At 42.7% G+C, this 26477-nt stretch overlaps 3 protein-coding genes across 3 annotated transcripts in view; all 3 read left to right on the top strand.

Annotated features, from left to right (window-relative positions):
• LOC118403436 overlaps nucleotides 1-3269 on the top strand; it is a 21038-nt gene extending 17769 nt beyond the window's left edge. Inside the window, exons 5-8 of the mRNA XM_035802151.1 lie at nucleotides 308-446; nucleotides 1645-1900; nucleotides 2316-2454; nucleotides 3104-3269. Of these exons, the coding sequence (XP_035658044.1) occupies nucleotides 308-446; nucleotides 1645-1900; nucleotides 2316-2454; nucleotides 3104-3269 (700 nt within the window). The remainder of the gene's footprint in view (nucleotides 1-307; nucleotides 447-1644; nucleotides 1901-2315; nucleotides 2455-3103) is intronic.
• Nucleotides 3270-7089: 3820 nt separating this feature from the next.
• Nucleotides 7090-17724, top strand: LOC118403435 (zonadhesin-like). The gene is made up of 15 exons (XM_035802150.1): nucleotides 7090-7105; nucleotides 7408-7623; nucleotides 8034-8141; nucleotides 8535-8776; nucleotides 9416-9547; nucleotides 10192-10340; nucleotides 11192-11499; nucleotides 12582-12781; nucleotides 13261-13417; nucleotides 13863-13990; nucleotides 14718-14853; nucleotides 15356-15625; nucleotides 16249-16430; nucleotides 17019-17191; nucleotides 17607-17724. The coding sequence occupies exons 1-15, from the start codon at nucleotides 7090-7092 to the stop codon at nucleotides 17722-17724; spliced, it is 2535 nt and encodes an 844-aa protein (XP_035658043.1).
• Nucleotides 17725-19512: 1788 nt separating this feature from the next.
• LOC118403434 (63 kDa sperm flagellar membrane protein-like) lies at nucleotides 19513-25616 on the top strand. The gene is made up of 8 exons (XM_035802148.1): nucleotides 19513-19675; nucleotides 20293-20391; nucleotides 20916-21044; nucleotides 22852-22964; nucleotides 23580-23802; nucleotides 24459-24605; nucleotides 25130-25261; nucleotides 25503-25616. Exons 1-8 carry the CDS (start codon nucleotides 19513-19515, stop codon nucleotides 25607-25609), a joined length of 1113 nt encoding a protein of 370 aa, XP_035658041.1. The 3' UTR covers nucleotides 25610-25616.
• The last annotated feature ends 861 nt before the right edge of the window (nucleotides 25617-26477 follow it).

Here is a 26477-nt window from a genome sequence, read left to right as displayed (position 1 = left end):
TTCATTGAACGGAAAGTCTTGCTGTACGTTCTCAAGATACAATACCATTCGGTCAATTGCTTTTTTAAGTACAGATTACAAGGCTTCTGCTGTCACTAAGTCTTTCTTTCTGAAGTCGACACATACCATAGCAAAAGGTAGCATTCAGACAGCAGTAGTCATTTGTCAGTGTGCCTTTCTCTGGAGCAATATAGACAAGGGACTGAATTTTTATTGTAATACTTTGGTTTGAAGTGTTGTATGACACTAATGACTACAGTAATGACATAACCGTATCTTGACAAATGTTACTCGTTTATACTACCAGGGTCCAGCGCAACTGCGACACGGTTATCCGTATTCCGTCAGAGGACCCTGACGGAGACCGGGTGAGGTGCAGGTACGGTGCTGTGACCGCAGAGTGTGGCGGAGTGTGCGATCCACTGCCGTTCTCGACCCTTGATGAGGTATGGCCTATATTACTGATCGTGCTGACACCGTGCACGGGCTAGGTAAAACTGTCAAAACATGAAAAAGACACCATTACTAGTATTTTATATTCGAGGGAGGATCAAAGTCTACTGCGAATTGTACCACACCAAATTCGTCAAAGGTACAAATCTTCATGAGACTTGACTATCTCAATTCAATGTTTAACTTGAACTGTTATGCGTGACTAAGTTAATTTCAAGATAACCGTCAGAAGCATAGGGCAGTACAAAGGAGGTTCAATCAAAAACTTTGCAGACACGCTTACAATTACTGTAAGATACATACTACACGTAAATAAAATGCATCTCTCTCAACTCTCTCTCTCTCTCTCCCTCTCTGTCTCTCTCTCTCCCTCCCTCTATCTGTCTGTCTGCCTCCCTTCCCCCCTCTCTCCCTCTCTCTCTCTCTCTCCCTCCCTCTGTCTGTCTGTCTGCCTCCCTTCCCCCCCTCTCTCTCTCTCCCTCTCTCTCTCTCTCTCCCTCCCTCTATCTGTCTGTCTGCCTCCCTTCCCCCCTCTCTCTCTCTCTCCCTCTCTGTCTCTCTCTCTCCCTCCCTCTATCTGTCTGTCTGCCTCCCTTCCCCCCTCTCTCTCTCTCTCCCTGTCTCTCTCTCTCTCTCCCTCTCTCTCTCTCACCGGCAGTTTGAAATGTTCTCGAGATGCGCGTCTCATGTCATTTCTTCTGACCTCCTATCCAACTATTGACCTTTGCTTATTTCAACATTTGAAGGGCTAACGTTGCATCTTGAGTTTTGGGCAGCGATGTTTTGCCATATTGGAGTTTATATGTTTCACTGAATGGTCTCCCTTCATTGAACATAACATGTCTTGTTCTGTATATACTGGGCTCTCTATGAAATGTTCTTTATATACTGGGCCCTATGAAATCAACTTTTTGCAAGTTGAAAAGGAACACCAGTTGTCTTAAGATGAAACAAATGACTTACAACTGTTTTCGAAGAAGAAACCAAACCCCGCAATAGTAATGTAAGTTTAGAATCGTATTCGATACTCTATTTGTGCATACCATCAGAAAATCTTTGTATGTGAGAATTCAAATCATTTAACTGTTTTCAGTCATTTCATGTATTTGATTTTGTTCACTTGCAATTAGCCCCATGGGCATGAATTTGTAACAAAACTTTCTATAAGTAATTAACTTTTTTCTCTCTCAGGAAAACTGCGTCATTACCTACGACACGTCCCTTGGGTACCTCTGGCCCGGATGGTACGCGATTTCCCTTGTTATGGAAGATTATCCCATCCCAGCAGCACCCGCTACGACTGCACCTACACGTGTTAGCAGGTCCCCGGAGGACATGACTACGGAGGGAGGGTATTGGGGCTATGAATCTGGCGCGAGTGCACCGACAGAAGCGACCACCTGGGGAACTCCATTGAGCCGTATTCCACTCCAGTTTCTAGTTCACGGTTAGTAATACCCCCTTACAATAGGAAGGCGCTCTCACCGCGCTCTCTCTGCGACCTCAAATTTGATAGATCGCTCAACTGTAAAGAAAAAAAAAACGAATCTCTTTTAGTTTGCTTTGGTGTTTTCTTGTCTTTTTACTTTTTTTATGATATACCTAGTGTGAAATCGAAGGTTACACATATCCGATTTAGGTCGCAGTAAGAGCGCAGCGCGATCGCCGTCTATTGGAAAGGGGGGGGGGTCTAAAGCCTACCTACCTACTAACCTATTCTCTTGACATATGGGTCGTTGGGGGATGGGGATATGTATTGTAGACAAACATGCATAGTATATACTTAGCACACTGTGGCAATAAAAGGTCTTTTACTATTAACTATAAATTCATTTACTATTAACTTCGATCCCCGCGCACAGTTTACACAGCCCACAGTCAGTGTCATGAGCATCCGCAGCTGGTTGGGTCCACACCACAGGACCGGGAGTGTGTCGCCATTGACAACGGGCAAACTTACCGCACTTCAATCGAAGCAGAGGCTCTCAAATCTTTCGCCAGGTATGTTTTGCTCCGTTCTCATTGTTTTATATTCTAAAAACAAGAAATTGATTCACACTTTTCACATGTACAGCAGATTTCAAGAGACTCGATGCTACGGGCAGATTTGTATATATCTTTAGATGCCACAACTCCCATAATGCAAAGATAGGCAATTATATCAAAGACTGCTTCGCTATTAGAAAGAGTACTGAAACTCATGATTAGTGCAACTCGATTGTAACACTATATCAAAGACTTGTATTAGCCCTTCTTGTTATGTTAATAAGATTGTTACAATATATCAAAGACTTGTGTTAGCCTTTCTTGTTATGTTGATTATGATGTTAAGTCTTATTTTATACACCTTTTTTCGTACTTTGTGTAAAAGTCGTTGCCATACTTTGTACCATGTACAATTGTCGTGCAATAAGGTTCTGGTATATACACGTCCTGGCTTGAGGTTAATCGATGTTGACTACCGTTAACTTTGATGATTAAACATTTCGTTTCATTTCAAGCAAAGGGAAATGTTGTTGCTACTGTTGTTGTACTAGCTTTGAATTTTTTTTTTTTAATTTTGCAGAGAAAACGTCGATGAAGGTTAGACATCCAAACTGCTTTTTTGGCGTATTACAGAGAATAGATTTTTTAAAATGTTATTCTGCAGGATTGCAGAAATCTTGACTGTGTCACCACCGGGTCTGACCAAATCAGAGCTTCGAACTGACCCCAACAACCCCCAGCGGGCCCACGTGAACATCACGTGGACACCTGCACTGTCACAGCGTGGACAGCACATCTTCTGCTTTCTTGCAGAAGATACAAATGAGTGAGGTTCTTTTTTACACATCCTTAATGCATTTGTGAGCATCAGATATCAAAAATTGTCATGAAAGATGTTTTGTTTTTTCAAGTCCATGCCCGAAGGCTAATTGCAAGTACAAGGTAGGAACATTAGAAACAGTCATTCACAAATGACACTGAAAAGTTATTAACAGTATAGACTAAACAAACAGTTGTGTTGGCTATATGTAGACAAACAGGGGTTGCCTTCTTTTTTGCAAACAGAGAAAGACGAAAAACCTTCCTTTTGTCTGTACTAATATTTTGGGTCTGAGATTATAGGGGAAAAGTTTAGTTTTTTCTTCTTCTTCTTCTTCCGATATTGTCCAACTGCCAAGGGATTGGCAATAATTGACAAGTCGGGTCAAAGGTCGCCACTGTTCATTAGGCTAGATAGAAGATGGAGTACGGGTCAGCTTTGAGGTAAAAGTGGTCAAGGACGGGGATTCGATGATGTCTTTGGGCAGAGTGTTCCATTCGCGGATAGTCCGCGGGAAGAATGAATTGAGTCTGTAGTTAGTACGGCAGGGAATGTGTTGGAGTTGTTGGTTATGGCCTCTCCGGCTTCTGTACACGTTGTTGTAGGGCAGGGGCTTTAAGGCTACGCATCGCACACTTGCTAGGTTGTGGACAATCTTGTACATCATCGCCAGTCTGGTGTGGCGGCGCCGATCTTGAAGAGAAGCCCACTGAAGTTGGTTTAGCATGTCAGAGACACTAGAGGTGTTTCTGTGTCGGTTCTGGACGAAACGCGCAGCCCTGCGCTGGATCTTTTCTAACTTGCTAATGTCACGGCTGGTGTGGGGATCCCAGACGGAGCTGGCGTACTCCACAACTGGACGGACCAGTGCTTTGTACGCCAGCTCCTTGGTCTTGCTGGAGCAGACTCGTAAGTTGCGTCTTAGGAAACCCAACATTCTATTTGCCTTTGAGTAGGTGTTCTCAATATGTGTGCCCCAGGAAAGGTCGGTCTGCAGTGTAAGTCCAAGGTACTTGGCTGTGGGAACTCTTTCAAGGGTGTGGTTGTGAAGTTGGTAACTGGAGTGAGCATTTAGAGGCTTTCTGGCACGCGTCAAGGGCAGCTGGCTGCACTTGTCTGGGTGGAAGGCCATATCCCACTCGCTCTCCCAGACTTCTAGCTTGTCTAGGTCTTCTTGCAACTTTGATGTATCTTCAGGGCAAGTAATCATCCGGTATACAGCAGTGTCATCAGCAAACAGTCGGGAGGGGGAGGAGATCCTCTGCGGAAGGTCGTTAATGTACGTGAGGAATAGACACGGCCCCAACACCGTGCCCTGTGGGACTCCCGACCTCACGTCCACGTAGCTTGACTGGGAACCGTTGACCACCACAGCCTGCTTACGATCACTGAGGAAGTTCGCTATCCAGCTGTTGGTGTGTCCTCTGATCCCATAGTGGTCTAACTTGTGTACGAGGAGGCTGTGATTCACTCTGTCGAATGCCTTTTGAAAGTCCATGATGATGACATCAGTAGCAACGCCGCTCTCCATGGCTGAGGAGGCTTCCTCGACGAACTCGAGGAGCTGAGTCTCGCAGGAGCGGTGTTTGCGGAAGCCGTGTTGTTGAGTGGACAGGATGCTGTTCGATTCAAGGTGATGCATGATGGCACTGACAAGGACGTGTTCAAGGATTTTGGCAGGAACGCTGGTGAGGGAGATGGGGCGGTAGTTGGACGCCTTGTAGTGTTCTCCCTTTTTAAACACTGGGGTCACCAATGCTTCCTTCCAGTCCTTGGGTACCTGGCCTGTGTGTAGCGACGACTTGTAGATGGTGGTGAGTATGGGGGAGAGTTCTGTGGCCAGCTCTTTCAGCACGCGTGGAGTGATGCCATCTGGGCCTGCTGCTTTGGTGGGGTTGAGTCTTGCCAGGAGCTTCTCAATGCCTTTGGTACTGATCGTGATGTCATCCATAGAGGGAAAGTCATCACGGGAGTCAGGCATTGAGCACCGATCCTTGAACTCTGATGCTGTGTATGCGGTACCTTCGCTGAACGCAGTGTAGAACTGGTTGTTCAGTAACTCAGCCTTTTGTTTAGGGTCGGTGATGAGCTTACCGTTAGACTTTAGGGCAGGTACGCCAGTGGTGGTGGAGCGCTGGTGCTTCACGTAGGTCCAGAATCTCTTCTGACTAGATCTGGGGCTTTCTTCTGAGCTGGTGGGAGAGAACAGGTGCTCGGTGTATCTCCAGTAGGAGCGCCGCATCTGCTTCCTGATCTCTCTGCTCAGTTTCTTGACTTCTCTCCGCATGTCCAGGTTGCCACTTTTCTTCATCTTCCTGTAGAGCCTGTCTCGCTTTCTAATGAGACGACGGATGTCTGGGGTCAACCAGGGAAGGGATTCCTTTTGTCTAGGTTTCTTGGTTGGAATGTGTTTATCCATACTACCTTTCAGTGCTAACTTGAACTTCTGCCACAGTTCTTCTGTCGATGTGTCTTCCGAATTTGTGAAGTCCTGCTGAAGTGTTTCCATGTCTTGCTTCATGGCTTCCCAGTTGGCACGCCCATAGAGGGGGATGGGACGGCTGGCATTCTTCAGCACGTCTGGCTTGATCTTGTACTTTTCTTCATGAATGTAAGGAAGTTTGGTAGTCTGTTGTCTTCAAACAATGCAACTGCATTTCTTTTATATCGATTAAGTAAACAATTGGAAATAGAACGTGTCTTCCTTCGCTTTAGATTTACAGTATCTTTCCCACACGGGTAAGCTCTTATGCTCTCTACTTCAAAGTACTAGTGTAAAACGTCTATTCATATATGGTCTTCTTGTAATTGATGAACTATAACTATTCATACCCGTAGTGCCATGTCCTGTAGTTGTAACGGTATTGTACAGATATCTCTGCACTTAACACTGGTGATAGGATAATCTTTTGATATGATTGAGACTTGCTTTTGTGCAGGTTGACCTCTGAGCAACGCTGTGTCACCCTTCTTGTGGGAGGTGAGTAGTATTTCTCCTGTGAATAGTTTGTATGGTGTTTTGGAGCATTCGGTCCAGTGCCAAACAACAATGAAGACAGGATAACAAGAGGCGAAGAGGCTTCAAAAAATGGACTCTGTTATTGTGTTAAAAAGTCATTTTAAATGTAATGTTATAGCATATTGTATGCTTTTCGTGACTTAATGACTTAATGTATAAAAAATGATTTTGAGGGAAAATAAAGATAACTTTTTATTTGCTTCTCTTAGATTTTTCTCCCGACGCTGTGCTTGAAACATTGAGGCCCGTGGGACGCGTTGATGTCGCGTATAGGACAGAGTGGATGCTTGAGTTTGATACACAGGTATTTCAGATGCAGATTTACAATTATTGTTCATTGATGTTATGACGCCAAAACAGGTCAATTGTGATCGACCCGTATTGACTTTTTTATCTGATGTATTGTTTGTTTGTTTAATTTCGTTCAATATGCAATGGGGAAAAGCCCCAAAGACAAATGCATTTGTGCAATTATGAAACTAAACCAAAGATACTTGAAATTGCAACACATTACGCAAATTACAAAGTAACTTAAATAGCATACATAAACTAGTAAGGCAACATTTGTAAGCAAATACAGCATATTTTACCTACCCCGGCCCCATGCAAAAAAAATAAAATCCTGTGCAAGAATGCACACTTCCATTAAAGTAATGGACTCTCTTAAAATAAATCTGGTCCAAAGTTGAAAGTTAAGTGCCTTTCATAGGGGCACAAGATCGGTGACACGGCAGGATTCAAACTCAGGACATCTTGGGCCTGAGCCCAACGTTCTGCCGATTGTGCCACGCAATCTTCCAGTGGTACCAACATGTCAAATGAACAAAGTCAAAAACACTTTCGCTAAAATAATGGAATTTTGAATCATCATGTTTTTGTTGTATCTTGAAACCGCTTTCTGTCAATTCATTAGATTAAAGAAAATCACCCTTTAATGTTACGAAAGAGATAAAATGATGATGTACCCTTCATATGATATAACGTGAAGCATAATACAATGGAATCTAGATTGAATGTTCTCTTGAATACGGTAAGATTTTGAGTTTGACAATACAATGTATATTTTCACAAGGTCCAGCGACCCTCCTCGTCGAGATACATCCGGGTCTTCAACAGCAGTGATGACCAGCAGGTTTACGTCATCGACACCATGACGTCATCAGACGTGACCATCTCCAGCAGGACGCTGAGGTTCAGGACACACGCCACACCTTTCAGACCGGAAACTACCACATCCTCATCGACCAGGGAGCAGTGGTTGGTCAGCATGGCTGTGCTAGAGGAGGGCCGGCGTTTACAGGAATCAGCAACAAAAATCTCTGGACATTCCAGGGATTCGAAACCAGTACGGCAACTTTATTTGAACTCCGTCTTGTCTGGTTGTATAATAGAATCATTATATATTTTCAAATTCATGACCGAAGGCTAGTTACGTGTACATCAAGGTAAAAAAAAGTATTGAGCATATGATATTGATTTGTAGTCAATTATATGCCATGACGTTTGCTATTAAGGGAGTTGCCTTCTTCTTTCAAGACTTTGATGTTCTCTTGAATATGGTAAGAGTTTGACGGTACACTATATTATATGTTTTCAAAAGGTCCAGCGAGCTGTCTTACATTCTGTACTATAAGTTCTGGTTGTAGTCTTTTTGGTGATCGCCCATATGGTAAAAGTTAGTTGAACTTGTGGCAACTATGATTCTTTTGGTTTCGTTTTGTTAAACTTACGGGAACAAAATTATGTCATCAATAGATGAGTGCCTGTCTCAGCCCTGCCAAAATGGAGGCCTGTGCGTGGATGGAGACAAGCGCTACGACTGTCAGTGTGCGCCTGGCTTCATCGGTGTTAACTGCGAGACACGTGAGTATACTTGTTTTTGGGGTTAGGTAGGGGTGTTGGGGACTTTGAAATGAAAATTCATGAAAGGGAATTTAGATAATGGTTTTGATCAAATACCTTTAATAACACCAGATTAGGCATGCATGATTTCATTTACTCTGATATTCCGTCATCTAACTTTTCTTGGTTTCGTTACCACAAAGAATAAGAACATTGTTTCAAGGTCAATCTAGAATTTTTTTCTATATATTGTATCTATTTCATCATAATACAGGTGGGATCTAGGGACTTAATGTATTGATAAGACAATTGTTTTTGCTGTAAGAAATGCCTATATATTGCAATTATATATCTACAAATTCAAAATTAACAAGCACGGAAAATGTCAATAATTTCATTTGCATTCATGTATAGTGGATGGTGGTACCTGTACAGCGTGGGGAGATCCCCACTATATAACATTTGACGGGCTGGCGCACCACTTCCAAGGGGTGTGTGACTACGTGCTGGCTGAACAGTGCGGCAACACCACAGACTTCAGGGTCGAGGTTACCAACGAGCCGTGCGGCAGCAGCTCCCGCGTGTCCTGCACCAGGGCCGTGTACTTAGACGTGAAGGGATACAGGATCTCCATTCTTCAGAGAAAAACTGTTTTGGTAGGTCATTGAAGAGGTTCATCAGTCACGTATGCGTACAGTTACTATCAATTTTCTTCCAACAGTGACAGTTTAAAAGGTAGAGTACGTACCTCCAAATTTTCGATGTCTGACAGCACATCTTGGTCACGGAGAATAGCCATGGCCTAGTCCCGATCTCGCGAGATAACACGAGACTAGACCAGGCTTGCGTAGATCATCTGACCCCTCCCCCGCCTCCTTGCGGAGAAGGAGTAGGTAGGACTTGGGGAGCTCCCAACTGCCCTCATTTGCGGTTCAGGTAGATGGAATTGAATAAGAGGAGACTGAACTCCAGGAAGCTAAGACTAGTGCCTTTTGAAATTGGGACTTACCCAAATGTTCGGATGACATTTACGTTACCCACGAACCATTACTTTCCCGGATGTTACGCATTAAAAACACGTTACCGCAGTAATGGTCGTAAGTGCCAGATAACCTGTGTCGTCTCCCGTCTCATCCGACAATTTGGTCCTATTTCTTCGAAGCGTTTGCTATTTAAGTTAAGTGTCGAACATTTATGAACACAGATGAACTTTCATGCTAGAATTATGAACCTTTTTTTTTTCTCGTCCACGGTTTTTGTCTTTTATAGTCACTATATTATCCCTCTATACCCAGGTCAATGGAGTTCGATACACTCCGCCGTTCAACCTGAAGAACACTGTGTGGGGAAGTTACAGTGGCATCTTCCTGCTTTTGGAGACTAACATTTCTGTTAAAGTCTTCTACGACGGCTCCCATCACGCAAAAGTAAGTAAAACATCAACATTCAGATAGATTATTTTACGAGTTGGAACAATGAAGGAATTTGTATGTTCAGTTAGAGACGTGCCTCCGACAGGACGTTAGATGAAGGTCCCGTGTTTGAGGAGAACGACAACTTGAGCACGTTGAAGATCCAACCGCGCCTGTCGAAAACATCATTCCGGTGTGAGGGGATCAAATAGATTTAGTTTTTCAGGATATGTATAAATCTTGTACTGTTCAGTACAAACCTGGTATTACGGCAGGAGTCAGTTTACCGGTACCGGTATGCAATACAAACAAACTAACAAACTAACAAAGACCTCACCGAACAACTCCACAACCCGTATTCCTGTGTTTAATTCCTCCCGTTAATTTCAATCTCGCTACCAAAGGTAGCCAAGAAAGTAGCGGCCCTGTCTCTGGAACTGAATCGAGAAGCCGTCAGTTCGATTTCGGCTTGTGTCGCTCACCTTACATGCACGCTACCGGAAAAGATTGCATTCAGTCGTAAAGAGCTTGCGGAATTTCCCTGGTACAATAAACCCGTAAAAAAACTGTGTATAGTGCCTGTCTTCTCTTTCACGACAAATGGCAGAGCAGCTGTTTAGGGGGCTCTAATGGATGCACTTCACTTTTCCCTTTCCCAGGTGTTCGTGCCGTGGACCTACAGGAACCAGACGTGCGGATTGTGCGGGGATTTCGATGGTGACAAGGAGAACGACTTCAGGACGTCCTATGGATGGATCGCAGGAGATGAAACCACATTCGGAAATAGCTGGGCCACGACGTGGTCGAGGTGTGCCTCTTTTCTTGCCTTCAACTTTGCTTTTACACAAACTAAAGGGTGGATTCACACGTACGTGGAAAAACTGTAGAAATTGGACAAATATAGACAAGTGACATACCAGAGGAGTTAGCTAGGTCGAAATTTGTCCAATTTCTACTATTTTACAGTGACCTACATATGTGGAGCCTGGTAGAGGCTAAGAATTCGATTCGGACCCCGCACGAATGGGGACTTGACTATGGTAATCGAGAGTGAACCGAACCGCAGTTGAGTGCGCCCCACGTAGAAGTCCGTGAGAGGTGCAGATCTCCATTCTGATGAAGTTGATGTAACGTTTGCGGGGAAGAAGTTGTATTTTACTTGTGCAGCCTGGTTATCGAACGATAAACTACTTTTTCGGTCGCAAACTTTAACCAAGCCAAAATGTGTAAATAAGGAACTCATACGGACACTACAGTGACCTCTACCTTGAGTCTTCGGGCAATCCTTCCCGCGATCGGACTGGTATGCGGGTGATGCGCACTGTGTTTAAAGCTAAGGGTATAACCCGCCATACGTGCAATTTGTCCGTACGTTCTTTGGGAGGACACGCAAAGTATTTCTGAAAACGTAGGAAACGACTGGCAAGAGCAGGGAGGAGGTTTTGCCTGCACGTAAAGTTCTACGGCGTGTCTGCGTGCTCGAAAATTCGTCGGATTCCCACGAGTTATTACGGAGACGGCACTTACCACTTGCGGATTCCAAAAGATTACCCACGTTTTGGCACGTAGGCAGCACGTATTTGCCCGTTCGGTGGGTTGTGCCCTTAGCTTTATTCTATATGCATCTGTTTTGCATGATTTCCTTTTGATTCCGTGCAGCTGCTCGGATGATGGGGCGGATGATGGGTCGACACCAGCACCTGCCAGTGTCTGTAGTCCTGCACTACTACAGACAGTCGCAGGCCCCACGATGTGCGGCATGCTGACGGATCGGAACGGTGCTTTGGGTGTGTGCCACAACCTCACAGACCTCGGCGTGTTCTACGACTCCTGCGTCTTCGATGTTTGCGCTAACGGTGGAGATGCCGCGCAGCTGTGCCAGAACCTGGAGTCTGCAGCTCGTGTGTGTGTGGAGGCGGGGCACCCTGGTCTGACTGCCTTGTCCTGGAGGAACCAGACTTTTTGTCGTAAGTGAAAACATTGTGTCCCATGGAGAGGTTATAGAACATCGATAGTTTCATGTGATATATCTATCTTGCTTTGTGAACAACATTGCGTCGCTTGGGGGTGTTCCAAACATCAGGCACAGCATCGCGATCGATGACAAAAAGACGCCACAACGACAATTAATGGACAAGATCACACGTAAATCGTGTTTAATAGGGTTTTCACACTGAAAGCGATCGGAATAGCAAGAACCAAGCAGAACCAGCCGGAATGCTGAAGTACTCGTATTTGCAAAATTTTTGCAACATTCGGGGCCATTCGGGTGGGAATTCCAAATGGACCTTATATCATAGAAGGCCTAGGAATTAGCAAAAATGCCGTCAGAATGAAAAATTATTTTCTCTTCGTGTGAATTCGTAATGAATGCTAGAAACTCTAGAATACACTATGAATTGCCAGGAATAGAAAGAATTTTCATGCTGACAGCATTCCGGCTCATTCTTACTCTCGTGAGAAGGGACCTTACGCCTAGCAAATAGCCTGGTATCCAGATGTTTTGTAGCTGCTGAGTCTCTTCTGTCCTCTCCGGAAATAGCCTGTTATTCAGCCGTATTATAGTCCCGAGTCTCTTCTGTGACACCAGATCAATGACATGTCCCAAATCCATATCTACGTACCTAGATTAATGTAGTTGTAGCGCTTTACAATAGAGGAGATGCTGTCAACCCGCTATTGCGTTCATATTCACAATTCACATTTTAAAAATAAACTGATGAAATGAACCATTGATATCGTTATTGTCATATGCCACTTCGGTACGAACAATAAGTAGAAGATATTTTGGGAAACTGCATTTTCTTACTCAACCTCACAGTCACACAGACAACTTTTCTCGTGTGCTACGTTGCATTCAAGTCTTCGTTTATCTAATTGCAGAAGGAATTTTGTCCCGCTATCTAACTATGGAAACGTGGACAATTGAAGAATATAGTTCTGTCATTGTTGTATTTTTTTAGGGTCAGCAATGAAATAACACAGATCTTCTATCTTTTTTCTATCTTATCAACAATTTTTTTTAGTTTTGAAGCGCTTTCTCTTCCAGCTTTGCCCTGTGGAGCTAACAGCACGTACTCACCGTGCACCAGCGCTTGCCCTAACACATGCTCCAGTCAGAATGCTACCATCAGCTGCCTCACTCCGTGCGTGGAGGGATGTGCGTGCGAACCTGGATTCGTTCTCAGTGGAGACTCGTGCGTTCAGCCCGATGACTGTGGATGCGAACGCAGCGGACGATACTTCAAGGTGAACATCAAAATATTGTAAAATCACAGAAATATGGAAGAAAACGACACCTTATCTATCTAACACTTTAGATGGGTTAAGAGTTGTACAAATTTTCCACTGACTCTGCGAGCCATGTTCAATAGGACGTGACGTTAGACCCACGTAACTGGAGCAGTGGGTTATACGTAACAGAAAGCCTGTGTCGCCCCCCGTCTCATACTACCATTGCATGGTTACATGGGACGGAGCCATAGATCGTTACATGAGTTGAATCCACTCACTCACTCACGGCCCGTAACCTCAGTGGTCGTAGGGGCTCCCCGACATCCAGTAGTACTGATGAATTGCCAACAGTTTAATCATAAGGTGCATAAATCATTGCACCTATCAAATGGTTTATTTGTTATCACATTGATGAAATGTGAATTGTACATGGTGTATATTGAATATATGATGTATGTTATTATTTTTTTTAAATAATCACTGTTTCTATGAAGATTGGCGAAGTATGGGGGGAACCAGGAAACCTCCAATGTTCTTGCGGCAGGCTGGGAAGCATCTCCTGCCGTCCCATCTCCTGTGAAGAAGAGTTCACGTGGACTGTACGTAATCAAGATTATGGGTGTTACTGCCTTCATGACCACCGATGTACAGGTAGAGTCGCATATCTTTTCCGGAAATATAATGTGAAGTCAGTCAATTATGCTTGATGTATGTCATCAATGATTACAAGCAATCATTGCCAGTATTGGACAAAGACGTTTTTTTTTTAAATGTACAGTTTTCTGATGTTCTATAATCTTACAAATCACATTTGTTTCCTGCCGCGACGTCATTGTAAACTCGCCCAAAAAACGTAGATTTGCCATTGCAAGTTTTCACCATGTCTTTTCCTCAAAATAACGTATGAAAGGTTCGATGTTCAATAACATCAGAGGGGTGAATATTTTGTATAAACGTCTGTGTTCATCGAGTTCTAATGTTATGGTTGAATGTGATTAGAAAATGTTGAATTGTAATTAAATTAGCACTTGAAACAATTTATTGTAATTAAATTAGCACTTGAAATAATTTATTGACTTAATTAATTGAATTCTAGCTCCAGAGCCGCCATCAGACCTGACATTGCTGACAGCAAACACAACAAGTATTGTAATCTCCTGGTCAGCCTCGCCATTCACTGACGGCTACCGTGTCATTGGTACCGAGCAAGGTGGATTCTCACAGGTAACAAGTGTTTGAGGACGTATCCATGTATTTCATCCCTTTTTCTCTCATAGCCTGCAATTCATATAATTCAATAAATCCTATGGTGGAGATTATAAGATGGTACCGTAAGCTGGCCGAAGAAGTTCCCAACGAGGGAAACGCGGTTTCATTCACCAGCTAACTTCTTCGGACAGCTTATGATACTACCTTGTCCCAATGTAGGATCTGCTTGGATATTAGTTGAAACTGCCATGCAGAGCGTAAATTTAATGTCCAACTGTAAAAGAGAAAAAGTTTGCGGTGGTTTGGAGTTCGTTGTGAAGAGGTTAAACTATTAAAGCAATGCAAACATTTCTTCTTTCACTGTACTAGTCAATAAATGTTTGAGTATTACACTTACAATTTTTTGTATTTTTCAAACGGTTGTAGATCTATGTTACATCTGTAATGGCTTTTCCAAGCAGCATTTTCACCGTATTTGTTTACTTTTGCTGCTGGGGTGATCTATTTACTTCCCTATTTCACCCCCCCCCCCTTTGGCAACCAATCAGTACTAAATCAATTGCAAATATCAATACTTTGCCACGTGCTTTGTCTGTTCGAATTTTGTATCACTAATCAAGTAATGCCTGCTTTTTAAGTGGGTATTTCTAAATAGCAATAATATTCGTTGAACTAATATGAATTGCCTACGCTACTTTCAGTCCTTATAGTAGTTAATGACTTTATGTCTTGTTGCCTATAGCCGACAGTTGTAGTGAACGGGACCACCTCTGCTGTCATCACAGGACTTCTGCCGGGAACTATGTACAACATCAGTGTTTACTCCTACCGAGGTTCACGGGAAAGTCCTGGTGCTTCGAGCAGTCTGTTTGCTACAGGTAAAAACATCCCGGTATTTACTTGATCTGTCTAGTTCTGCTGCAATTTGCCACTGGGACGTGCGACTGTTAAAGATAATCAACATTAGGTGCCAGTTTCTCGTCTGAAATGTCAATTTTCAAAAAGATTTTAGAAAACAATCAGTAAAATGGCAGGAATCAGCCGAAAATCTCATTTTGAAACATGTTTTTATTCAGTGACAACGCTGCGATTTCCAAAGTTATCTTAAATCTAATTTGAGGCTGATGGTACTCAACTATTTTGGGGCTGAAACTGAGCGCTTAATCATCATATCGGGTGCGGCCATTTTGTTTGTAGAGGTCAAATGTTACCAGCGCCAGCCGTTAGTTTGACCACAAGAGAAAATTGGCGAAAAAGTTGTCGAAACAATTTTTCACAAATACAGGCTCGGTCTAATGAGATATCTCCTTTAGAATTCGCAAGAAACATTCATTTCATATAACTTAAAGTTCGATCATTGCAAATTTCTTGTTATCCTAGCTGTAGACCCGCCAACCGAACTTCAGGTTGTCCAGACGACGTTCAACACAATCAGCGTTTCCTGGACTTTGCCAAGTTCCACCTTGGTGAGATTTCGGGTGAGTGAGACTCCGGCAGGCGGGAGCACTCGCGACCTCTACCCGCCGCCTGGACCTGACGACACGTCGGCTACCGTCACAGGACTGCTCCCGGCGGTTCAGTACAGGATCACGGTCGTGGCTGTGGGGTTGTATGGGGAGAGTGCTGAAACATCGGTCACAGCATCAACTGGTGAGGCAATCGTTCTTACATTTCAATAATAACTCTAATATGTGATACTAACTCTTACATGTCAATCATAACAAAAAGTTTGAAACATACAGGAAAATTATTTTTCAAGCAGCAATCATTGCTTGCCTGATTTTACCAACTGTTTAGTATGCACAGCTGCTCATACACAGAACTGCAATAGAGCAACTCTTCTTCTAGCTCTGTGCAACGCAAAGTTCGCTGTCCGGAGCGATAACTGACCCCTCCCTTACAATGTACACGTAACGGGCCCCTATTCTTATCGGTACGTGTTTTGGGTTCTTTCACATGCTTTACGTTTGGACGTCCTAACCGAAGTTAGGTACTAATCTTTACCTGAGGAAAGTCGTATCAAGTTCCATTTCCAAGCGTACAACATCGATAGCATGTCAGGGAAGTCGAACCCAGGACACCTGGATTCGATGCCAAAAAGTATTACGCCACGGTAATCCCCACATTGACAACATAAAAGTTCTTGATGAGGTAGGCTGGGCGTTAATCTTGAATGCTGTATAAATTGCAAATAATTGAGGTTCCAAAATATGGCAATGTAAGATATTATCAAAGTTTAAAACTATAACGAATAATTGTGTTCTCTCTATCAGAATCCGGACGTGGACATCTAACATGTGACCCGTCCTACATGCGCGTTATATTCACCAGAGAGGTTCTTGTTGGGGTGGAGGTGGGCACTTTGCGCCTGCGTGACCCAAACTGCCGTGCAAATGTTAACAGTACACACGTGATACTCACGGCACCTCTGAACGGATGTGGAACCATATCCGAGGTAAGTCTATTTTAGATATTTTTTAAACTGGAACGTTTCTGTGCTACCATGATGTATGTCTGATAACACGTCTGTATGGGCAGCTTTTTTGGTGTGGTTACTTATCATGACCAAATGACGTCTTTAACACGAATCTTGCTTTTTTAACTACAATAGTAGCCCAGCCTCACTTACCAACTACACTCACGTTTCCAGCAATAGTGCCTCTGTGCTATATGCCACAAGTGACGAATGAATACTATCAATGAATGAAAAAAGACTTTTATTGTACATATGGGCACTGGGTTAAGTTTTGAATAGTTTACATATAACGCTAGTTCACCTTTATCCGAGGGTAACCTTTATCTGTTCTTTTTAAGAACGTATGTATTTAGAATGTATTCAGGGCGGGGTATCAAGTCGACAGATGGTGGCTTCAAACTGTAATATTTTTAAAATACCACAATTTGAAATTGATATCCCTGGATACCCTGTTTTGCAGCACAACAGATATAGGTTACCCGCGGATAAAGGTGAAGTAACGTTACATTGTCAGGCTAGCACGCGTGGGCAAAGATTTTACGAAAAAAAACTTGTGTTCTATCACAGGATGCAGCCGACAACCCCAAAATGTCTTTCACAAACGAGGTAGTGTTCGGCGCTGCCGTGCCGGACGGTGTTATCGTCAGGACCCCGGAGCAGCGCTGGCCGTTCCGCTGTGACTACGTCCGGGAGGACATCGTCGGAGTTGGTCCGATCCTTTTCCCGATACCACTGCCAAAGTGACTACCAACTTTTGTTGTGTTGTTTTGCCTTTGTTTGTATTGTATAGTCGTAAACCGCACCAAGGTGTAACACACCAGGTGCTATATATTAGTCTTCACCTGAGTGAAGTGAGGACGGTCGATTTAAGTGTGTTTCCCAAGGGCACAACTTCAATGGAGCATGTCAGGATATTCGAACCCAGGACTTTTATTTTCTGGACTAAACGCCCTTAAATTACGCCACGCCGACGTCACGTGTTTGGTCGTCAATCCGTTTCGAAATATCTAACTAAGAGAATATGATTTCTCGGCGAGCGATGGATATGTTTGGCGTTCAAGTTGTATCAAGTTAACTATGTTAATTTCTCAAAAGAATGTCTGTGTGTTTTCTTTTTCATTCTTGTTAACTGTTATTTATTCCTTTACAATGCAGTGTGACGATTCCCAGTTCGAATGGCTCCTTCACATTTAGCATGAACTTGTATCACTCCGAGGCATTTCTGCGGCCATATGACCAGAATGAGTTTCCTGTCAAGGTACTGTACTGTTGACTATCAGTCTATGACAATTTAGTAGACAGCGTTACGCATCCTTGTTATTCGCCTCGTATCAAAGCAATGACATACTATAACCAACTGTGAATTACAACATTCTTTGTATATACCAAGCGTTTTATTCGACCGAAGTTTCGACTGCTGTCTGACACCTACCTTGTAGTAATACCGAGTGCTTCACATTGCACTGCAGCTATAGGTGTCGCTGCTTACAGATGCGGCCTCAAACGTAACCTTTAGCTGCAATCCAGTGTGAACTAGTCAGAATCGCCTTGTGGATTTGAATTTTGCTATTTTCTGATTTACCAACTTGATGAAATTATGCCGAAACTATTTACGGCTATAACACTTCTTTTATGAAAAAAAAATTCATAATGCGTATAATTATCCCTGCCTTCGACTGATTTCTTACTAGTAGTAAATGCATGAGATTTATGGATGATGGAAAGTGACATTAAGATATCTGCTTGTTACTGCAAAACTGCATAGAAGTACAAGGTGACAAATGTTTATTTTGCGTCTTCATACAGGTGGCCATCAACCACATGTTGTACTTCAGTGTGGCGGTGGATTCGCAAGCCACAGGTGTCGTCTTGTTCGTGGAGAACTGCAAGGCTACGCCAACCTTCAATCATGATGACGCATTGCAATACTTCATCATTCGGGATGGGTGAGGAACAATAAGCTGTTTTTATATAAGAAGTCACTTTTCTTGCTAGAATACACTATGAAGCAAGTGGCAGAAAACAAATGAAAGGGCAGGTTATTATACATAGAACAAAGTCTCTAAGAGTAGATAGAGCAGTAATTGGTGAAGCCATTTGAAAGCATTTATCTGCAAATTAATGTTGCCTTTCTAACTTTGAATGTATTCCACCAGCACAATTCATATACTCAGTTATTTGACAAGAAACTTTATTCTTGAAAATTTCTCATGTGATTCAATTCCACAGGTGTAAAGAAGACGACACACTTGAGGAGTTGGACACGTCAGACCCAAACTCCGTTCGATACGGTATCCGGGCTTTCAGGTTCATCAATGAGACTATGGTGAGGAAATTGTTATTGCTTACGATGAATTATCATAAACAAGATTACATATCTCTGAACAAAGCTTGGTAGAGACTCTGTATGATATCTGAATATTAGCTTCATCAAACCAAAATTAAGGATAGAAATTAGTAGAATTACATGTTTTCTTTAAATGATAAAGATTTGCATTGGTGTTGCCTTTATTAGAGTTGGGCTCAGTCAGAATCAATCGGTCCGGGTTCATTTAGTCCATGTTGGGAATGGATATACCATAAAGATCATTGTGAAACAACTGAACATTATCTCCTTCATTGCAAAATCTATACCAGCCAAAGAAGTTCTCTGTTATCATCTGTCTCTAACATAATAGACCTAAAGCAACTCATCGACAGTGCATTATGCTCTTTATTGTTAACAGGATCAACATCTCTTTCACATTTAATGAACTGTGTATTAAATATGCTATCTTTGATAATGTCCACACTTTCATTGAACAGGTTGATTCTCCTAATTGATTCAGCACCAACTTTTCCGACTAAACTTACCTTTCTGTTATCTATTTTGTATTTATTTATTCATGTATGTATGTATGTTGTTCACTACTCCTGTTTTGCGCTTATGTTTTTGAGAAGAAGGCTTTTATAAGCAAATTGTGCTTTTTGCCTGATACTCACAAAATATAAGTGAATAAAACGAAAATATCATTGTCATCAAACATGTTGCTCGGTACAGGTGTACCTCCATTGTGACGTCATGGTGTGCCCGGCAGACAGCCCGAACTCCCGCTGTACCATGGGATGTGAAGCTCCGTCTTCACGGCGCAGGCGCGAGGCGCCAGCAGGGATGCAGCAGCGCGCAGCCGTGGTGCAGGGGCCCATCGCTCTCGTTCCCGAGGAGACAACAATAGCGCCACCTGGTGAGACTAACCTTCATAACATGATAAACACAATTTTACTGTATCTGTATCTTTATAGCGGGTTTGACCGCTCTTCCGCGTAACACACCAGCTTCGCAGGCACGCGGCGCGGCAGCAGCTGCTATGTTACACCGAACGACCCCTCACACCTAACTTTTGCACATCTGTCTGCAAGCGTTCATTAAAACTATCCAGAGAAAATGCCCCTACTGTACTTGGTGATAACAAATTCCACTCTGCGATAGTTCTGGTAAAGTACGATAGTTGCTGTTTATGACTTCTCATGTAGCATGTTCATATACGTCATTCGTGATGTCCCCTGATATGCTTGTTAACGTCAGTAAACAACACAATGAAGACATACTTACTTATTTGTACCCCAGATACTATTCTTCTTACATCTGTGGTGTGATACAAGTTACACAGGAGTTACACGGCGTGTCTTTGTCACGATTAATGTGCCTAATGATAAAGTACTTAAGAAAAGTAGTGGAGGTACTGTTGTCGTCAAGCTTGAATATATAACTTCCATGACGATTATATAACATCTTAGTATTATCTAAAAAGAAGCGAGGCATTTTTGTCTAGTTAATGATATGCTTTTGTCCACTGTACAGAATGCCCAGGAGAATGTCACGAGCACGCTGTGTGTAACATTGCAACGAAGACCTGCGTGTGCGAAGACGGCTGGGTTGGAAATGGTGTCCACTGTGAAGGTGATTTTCTATATACTGATATTGAGTTATTATACTTATCTTGTTAAATAAACAGGTTTCTACGCTATTTCTGTTCACAGAGTAAAACTAAGCGCTTGGCGTTGCACTTAGATTGCTTGCCTGAAAACTCATGCAGAGGTCCTGAGTTTAAATCCCCTGACATTGCACACTTAACATCCTTAAACTCACTTCGCTCAAATTCGATAAAATGTGTACCCCACCCTAGTGCAAGTTCCTCGACAGAACACCCAATAGGCCCACCCAATATCATGAACAACATTCCATTTCGCCACAAAGCAGTTCCTCAAGCAACAGGATATGATTTTGGAAACGGTTAGACGTTTCAGAGAGAATCCACTAATACCACCAATACCATTTTTCAATGACGAAAGCTAGTGGAGTTTACCTGAAACGTCTAATCGTTCAAAAATCATTATCCAGTTGCTTGAGTAACTGCTTTTTGGTGTATCTTATTACCTGGATGTCTAATCTTTATCGACGTAACCTTCCATGTCTGTTTGCAGAGAAACAGTTGGACTGGTGCAGCATCATAACCTGTGACGTCACTGCCCACCGGCGCTGTAGAAACACCCCAGGAAGCTACGCGTGCGAGTGTCAGCCTGGATTCACGGAATTTAACGGAAGATGCCAAGGTAGTTAGAAGGTGTTTCCCTCCCAGCCATAAAGATTATTTATCACTCTTATTGTTAATTTTGGTATATTGTTATCATCTTGCATTGTATTCAATTGGTGCACTTTTGTATTGTAGTCGTCTCTATCGCTTATGCCTAGGTTACACATAGCCGACATTGGCTCCCGAACACTAGCCGACTCTTAGCCGACCCAAGTCGGCAGTAATTCGGGAGTAGTCTGACCAGTTTAGGCCACGCCTATTTTTTAGCGCCGAACATGTCCCGAACACCTCCCGACCAGTAAATGACTTAATCCCGACTGTGTCCCAAATGAATGAATGAATGACAGGTTTATTCGTTCAAAACAATAAAAACGTACAAGCTTCTGATAGCAGCCCAAGGGCTGAATTGGTGGGCTTGTTAACAGTTAAAAATGGCTTAAAAACTGTTCCAACTATATACATATGTACATCAATAATCACATCATTACGTAGACTTATTTACAAACTGGGAAGGTAGAAACACATAGTTCATACAATGTCGTCATTGAGTAGTGAGACCATATAGTATATTGGACTTTTCCTTAAACGAGAGGTGTTGGCTCTGGGGACCTGCAGTTTGTTGGCTGAACGTGTATTTCTGCCAGTAATCTCCTTACGACAGGGAGGGAACCAGTCCCTGTAGGTCGGGGATCTATACAGTGAACGAGCATAAGAACTGCATAGGTCATGACGTCTCTGAGTCAGTGATGTGAGGGAGAGTTCAGTCAGTGCCGAGCTGTAGCAGGTATAGTTCTGTCCGAGGATTATCCTACAAGCTCTCTTCTGCACTCTTTCAATTGGCTTACATTCAGCAACAGTCAATCCTAATGCTAACTAACCTATCACCAACCATCCCGACCTCTAGCCGCAGACTGCCGAATCACTCCTGACTGATCCCCAACCGATTGCCGACCCTTTTTCGACTTGAAATAGACATAATCAGCGATTTTCAAAAGAGTGCTCATTTTCGTTTTTAATCAAGAATGTCCTTTGTTCTATTTGTAAACATCACCAAGAGATCAAATTTAGATCACATATAGCTCCAGTGCGGCATTTATGGGTCTTTTTGTTTTTGGTTGGATGTCGGTCGTATGAAGTTCGGGAGTGATTCGTCTACGTTCTGGCAATAGTCTTTTTGCTTGGGAATGAGTTAGCAGATATTTGTCTAAGGTCTTGGGGTGAATCATTGGTAAGCTGGAAACAAGCTGGGAGTAAATCAGCAATGTTTATGGCGTGGTTAAGATTTAATTTGACTGCTGACTTACTCCCGAACACCAACCGAACACTAGCCGACCGTGCCGAACACCAGCCGACCTCCAACCGACCCATTCCAGAGTTGCCGTTCAGAGCCGAATGTTTTGAACATTTCAAAACATTCGGATGGAGCAGCCGAACACCATCCGACTCAGCCGAACGTCAGCCGAACGCCATCCGACTCAGCCGAACGCCAGCCGACTACAGCCGACTAGCTCCCGAATCACTCCTAAACCATAGTCGGGAGAGAGTCGGGAGCCAAATTCGGCTATGTGTAACCTAGGCATAAGGTTCTATGCGTAATATCATAGTCTGAAACGTTATAGACTGACTGACAGAGAGAATCATCTTGCATAGTGTTATGTCGCGTTATGCTGTTTACATTTCAACTAATTATAGCATTATGCAAGACAATGGTACTGTAAACCTAATACAATTCGGACTAAGTGATGACTGCAAAGTTAATCGAACAATATGAATAAAGTTTGAAAGCCGTGCGGTACTGACGGTTGATGATGTGTTGTATATTACAGTGAGCCAAACATATCAATGTTCCATCCGTCTGCGAGCTCTGCAGTTCACACCGGACCTAGAGGACACACAGACTGCAGCGTACATGGCCTTGGTTACCAAAGTCACTCAGACGGTAAGAGGTGGTTTTGAATATCAACTATTTTTGGCATAGTAAATGTTTTACACGATCTTTTCGTATGTATCATATAATGTATCACAAACAAGCTTTCAATCAGTACTCTGATCATTATCAATAGGATATGACCCAAGCATACATGTAGCTAATAGAAATCATTCTGAACGTTTTGCAACATAAAATTGCACGTACTAAAAAATTCTGACTACATAATCAAAGGTCAAGGATTTGCCTCTTTTGCCACGTCACTTTATGAATACAGAATACATACTAAACATACATGAAATACTTTGGTATAGGTAACAATCAATGGGGACATGTGGAAACAAGGGACTATTCTAGCAATAGTATGGACTGCGATCTAAGCATTCTATTATCTAAGCATCTGGGGTTTGACTTTTTTCTGGAAGCCGTGCAAGACGAAATATCCCACTTTTTCTATAATGAGTGGGTTATGTGACGTTAACAGGGTTATAGTTTTGTTTTCGTCAGTAAACGTTTGGAAATTTTTGGTTTTGCGGGCCACTTCAAATAACTTTTTTTTTCTTGGTCATTAGAGAGGCAGTTAGAAATCAAATGCATTTCGTAAATGTATTTTTAATGTTCCTCCAGGTTGAGGAGACCTTTCTCCAGACGGACATGTCTAGTGTGTACCTGGGGATCTCCATCCTGGGGTTCAGACGTGGCAGTGTGGTGGTCGACATGAGGCTTCACATCCGGGAATCTGAGGGGACAGATCTAGATCCAGGCCGGATGACTGCGGCATTCCGTGATGCTGTGGTGAGGCAGAACGGGACAGATCTGGACATAGACGCTTCTTCAGGAGAGATGACAGGTAGAGAAAATGAACCCATTCTTGTGTTATCTTGGTTCAGAGCCAGTATCTGACCCCAACTTTGGTGCGAAAGAATTTATGACCCTTCGTCCCAACTACAAGAGCTACTTACCAACCCTAAAACTAGAACCATAACAATTCTCACACACACAACACACACACGCACACACACACACACACACACACACACACACACAAACACACACACCACACTCAAACACAACTCTCACACGCCCACACCTCATACACACTTCCAAAACAATACCTCAGTTTTTGTAGAGGTAATAAAACAACATGTTTACTGATAAATAGTTGCTCGAAAGTGACCCAAACTCGGGCCTCCATTTCAATGTGCCTTTATCTACAACAGATAGTTAGTGTGATGACATCATACCCCTTCTTTAAATATCTCCTACTGATTGAGAAAACTACAGTAATTTCACAGTTCTATAATCCGTTTGAATTTTAATTTGTGAAGAATTATACATTTACAATAAATGATATTGACTGATTGTAGCATTCTCACTGTCTTGAACTTGCCAGCAAGAGATCATGACATTTCGAAGATGTAGTTTTTAATTGTTTCACACTTTTAACGTAAACGCTATTACGTGTTACACACCGCAAAAAAAATCTTATTCATTTGTTTGTCGCAGATTTTGACGAGTGCGCGGATCCAGATGACCATGACTGTCCGATAGAGGCCGTCTGTGTGAACACAGTCGGGTCTTTCACCTGTCGGTGTGGGGAGGGGTACAAGGATGAGTCAGCGGACAGCCCCGGGAGGAGCTGTATCCCGACCGGTAAGTTATGAGGGGTGGTCAATAAAGTTCTGGACATCACCCAGAAGTAAGGTGCACAGCTCAAACCGAGTTACATAGATAACACGTAAGACGACTTAGCTGGGTCGCAAACCATTTCTGTCTATATTTGTCAAGTTCTACTATTTTCCAGTGACATGTAAAGCCTGGTAGAGGCAAAGAATTCCATACGAACTTGGTACGGACTTTGATTAGTACGCCTTTGTGAATTCATCATCATACATACGTATTGTTCGAAACACCGCGTGCGAAAAAGTCATTACGGACCTCATGCGGACTTGATATACACGCTCGTATGACTGCACCTTAACCTAAAATTTTTGTTCTGAATGTAGCCTCGTAGTACTATTGTCTGTGTCTTGTGAGATTGTTGAGCAATAAAATTTCATTCATATCAGGGCGAGACGGGTTGTCCCAGAGCGCTAAAACACTCACCGTAGCGAATAAGCAACATGCTTCATCTCAATGCACATCTATTATCTAATGCATATGAATTTCTTTTGAAGGAGGCGAATTCCCGATGGTCTGGGTCGCTGCTGGAAGTGGGGTGGCGATGGCTTGTATTGTTGGCGCCATAGTAATGTACATGTGTGTCCGCAAGCGCCAGAAACAGGGGCAAAAAAGTGATAGTGCGGGAGGTAAGACATTTGTGACTATTACAATCATTTAGTGCAAGCTGTAAATGATGTTTATATGTTTCTTTGTCGTGTCGTAGCAAACCAGTCAGGCAAACATGAGGAAAAAAGTAGTACCTTTTATTTTAAATAGATTGGATTGTAAAATTTCAGTGCTGTGCTTCTGATATTTTTGTCTCTGTTTGTAGCGGAAAAATACATTTTGATAACAATTTTTCAACTTGAACTACTTTATTTCATGCAGCGTACGCGTTTGACAACGTCGCTTACACCACAGCAGGAGAGCAGAGTAACTATGGCAACTCTTCTCTACCCATGATCCCTATCAACTCACTGTCATATACCGATTGAGATCTTAAAAACGCAAACTTATAGTGAACTGCACTTGCGTCAAGGTTGCGTCACTGCGAGGTTCGGGCATTTTTTCGCCTTGTAAGTCATACTTTTACGTATTACGCAATATCTAAATTATTAAAAAAATCGGAAAATAACACAACAGTTACGCTGTGAGCGAATTGGTCCTCCCCCCAGTGACGCAACCTTGACGCAAGTGCAGTGAGCGTGCACCTTTAGTACAATCTTAGAATCCCTTGATAATTCTAAGGGCATCTGGACATTATGCTGGTATCTCACCGGACCGCGCCTGTTGGTAACAAAAGATTCCGCAACATGTACAGTCTTCAAGGTACCAATTGGTCACCATGAAATGGCGATTTCATTTAAAATTTCTAATATCGCAACTTGCAAAATGTTACAAATGGGGAAAATTAGTCATCAAACTGTGCGATCACTGCAAATCTGTTATCAATGAATATTAAACATTGTACATTGATTGACAACCCTGCTATTTCCAATTACGTTACCTTGTATGTGATTTTTGGCAGAGACTACATGTTAAGACTACAAAAAGGCTATTTCATTTTAAGGACATGTGCGTCCGTACTCGTTGAGGAGATAATGATAAAATATTCGCCAACAGGCACGGTCTTTTTGAGATACCCCGCTTAAGTATTACTTGCTTTTAGAATTTCTTTGAAAAATCTATGATCGACGGGCGTCCAATATCTTGAACCATCTAAAGTGTGAAGTCATCTCGTTACACTTAGTTTTGTTGGAAATACAGGAGTTTGTTCGCTTGTGTGGGTCAAGTACATTCAGGCTCAAGAAACTTTAGTACTCTTCTACGAAGTGTGGCACAAGAATTATGTAACTGGCACGT

Source organism: Branchiostoma floridae, chromosome 16, assembly GCF_000003815.2.
Source record: "Branchiostoma floridae strain S238N-H82 chromosome 16, Bfl_VNyyK, whole genome shotgun sequence".
Lineage (NCBI taxonomy): Eukaryota > Metazoa > Chordata > Leptocardii > Amphioxiformes > Branchiostomatidae > Branchiostoma > Branchiostoma floridae.
This window is presented reverse-complemented; position numbering and strand designations above follow the sequence as displayed.

Bases quoted from the DNA above. Each gene is read 5' to 3' on its own strand.
- LOC118403435 (XM_035802150.1), top strand. The intron at 8,777-9,415 runs GTAGGTCATTGA...CTCTATACCCAG, and splicing joins TTCAGAGAAAAACTGTTTTG to GTCAATGGAGTTCGATACAC. The intron at 10,341-11,191 runs GTGTGCCTCTTT...GATTCCGTGCAG, and splicing joins TGGGCCACGACGTGGTCGAG to CTGCTCGGATGATGGGGCGG.
- LOC118403434 (XM_035802148.1), top strand. From the start codon at position 19,513: ATGGTGTGCCCGGCAGACAGCCCGAACTCCCGCTGTACCATGGGATGT. The intron at 21,045-22,851 runs GTAGTTAGAAGG...TGTATATTACAG, and splicing joins ATTTAACGGAAGATGCCAAG to TGAGCCAAACATATCAATGT. The intron at 24,606-25,129 runs GTAAGTTATGAG...TTTCTTTTGAAG, and splicing joins GAGGAGCTGTATCCCGACCG to GAGGCGAATTCCCGATGGTC.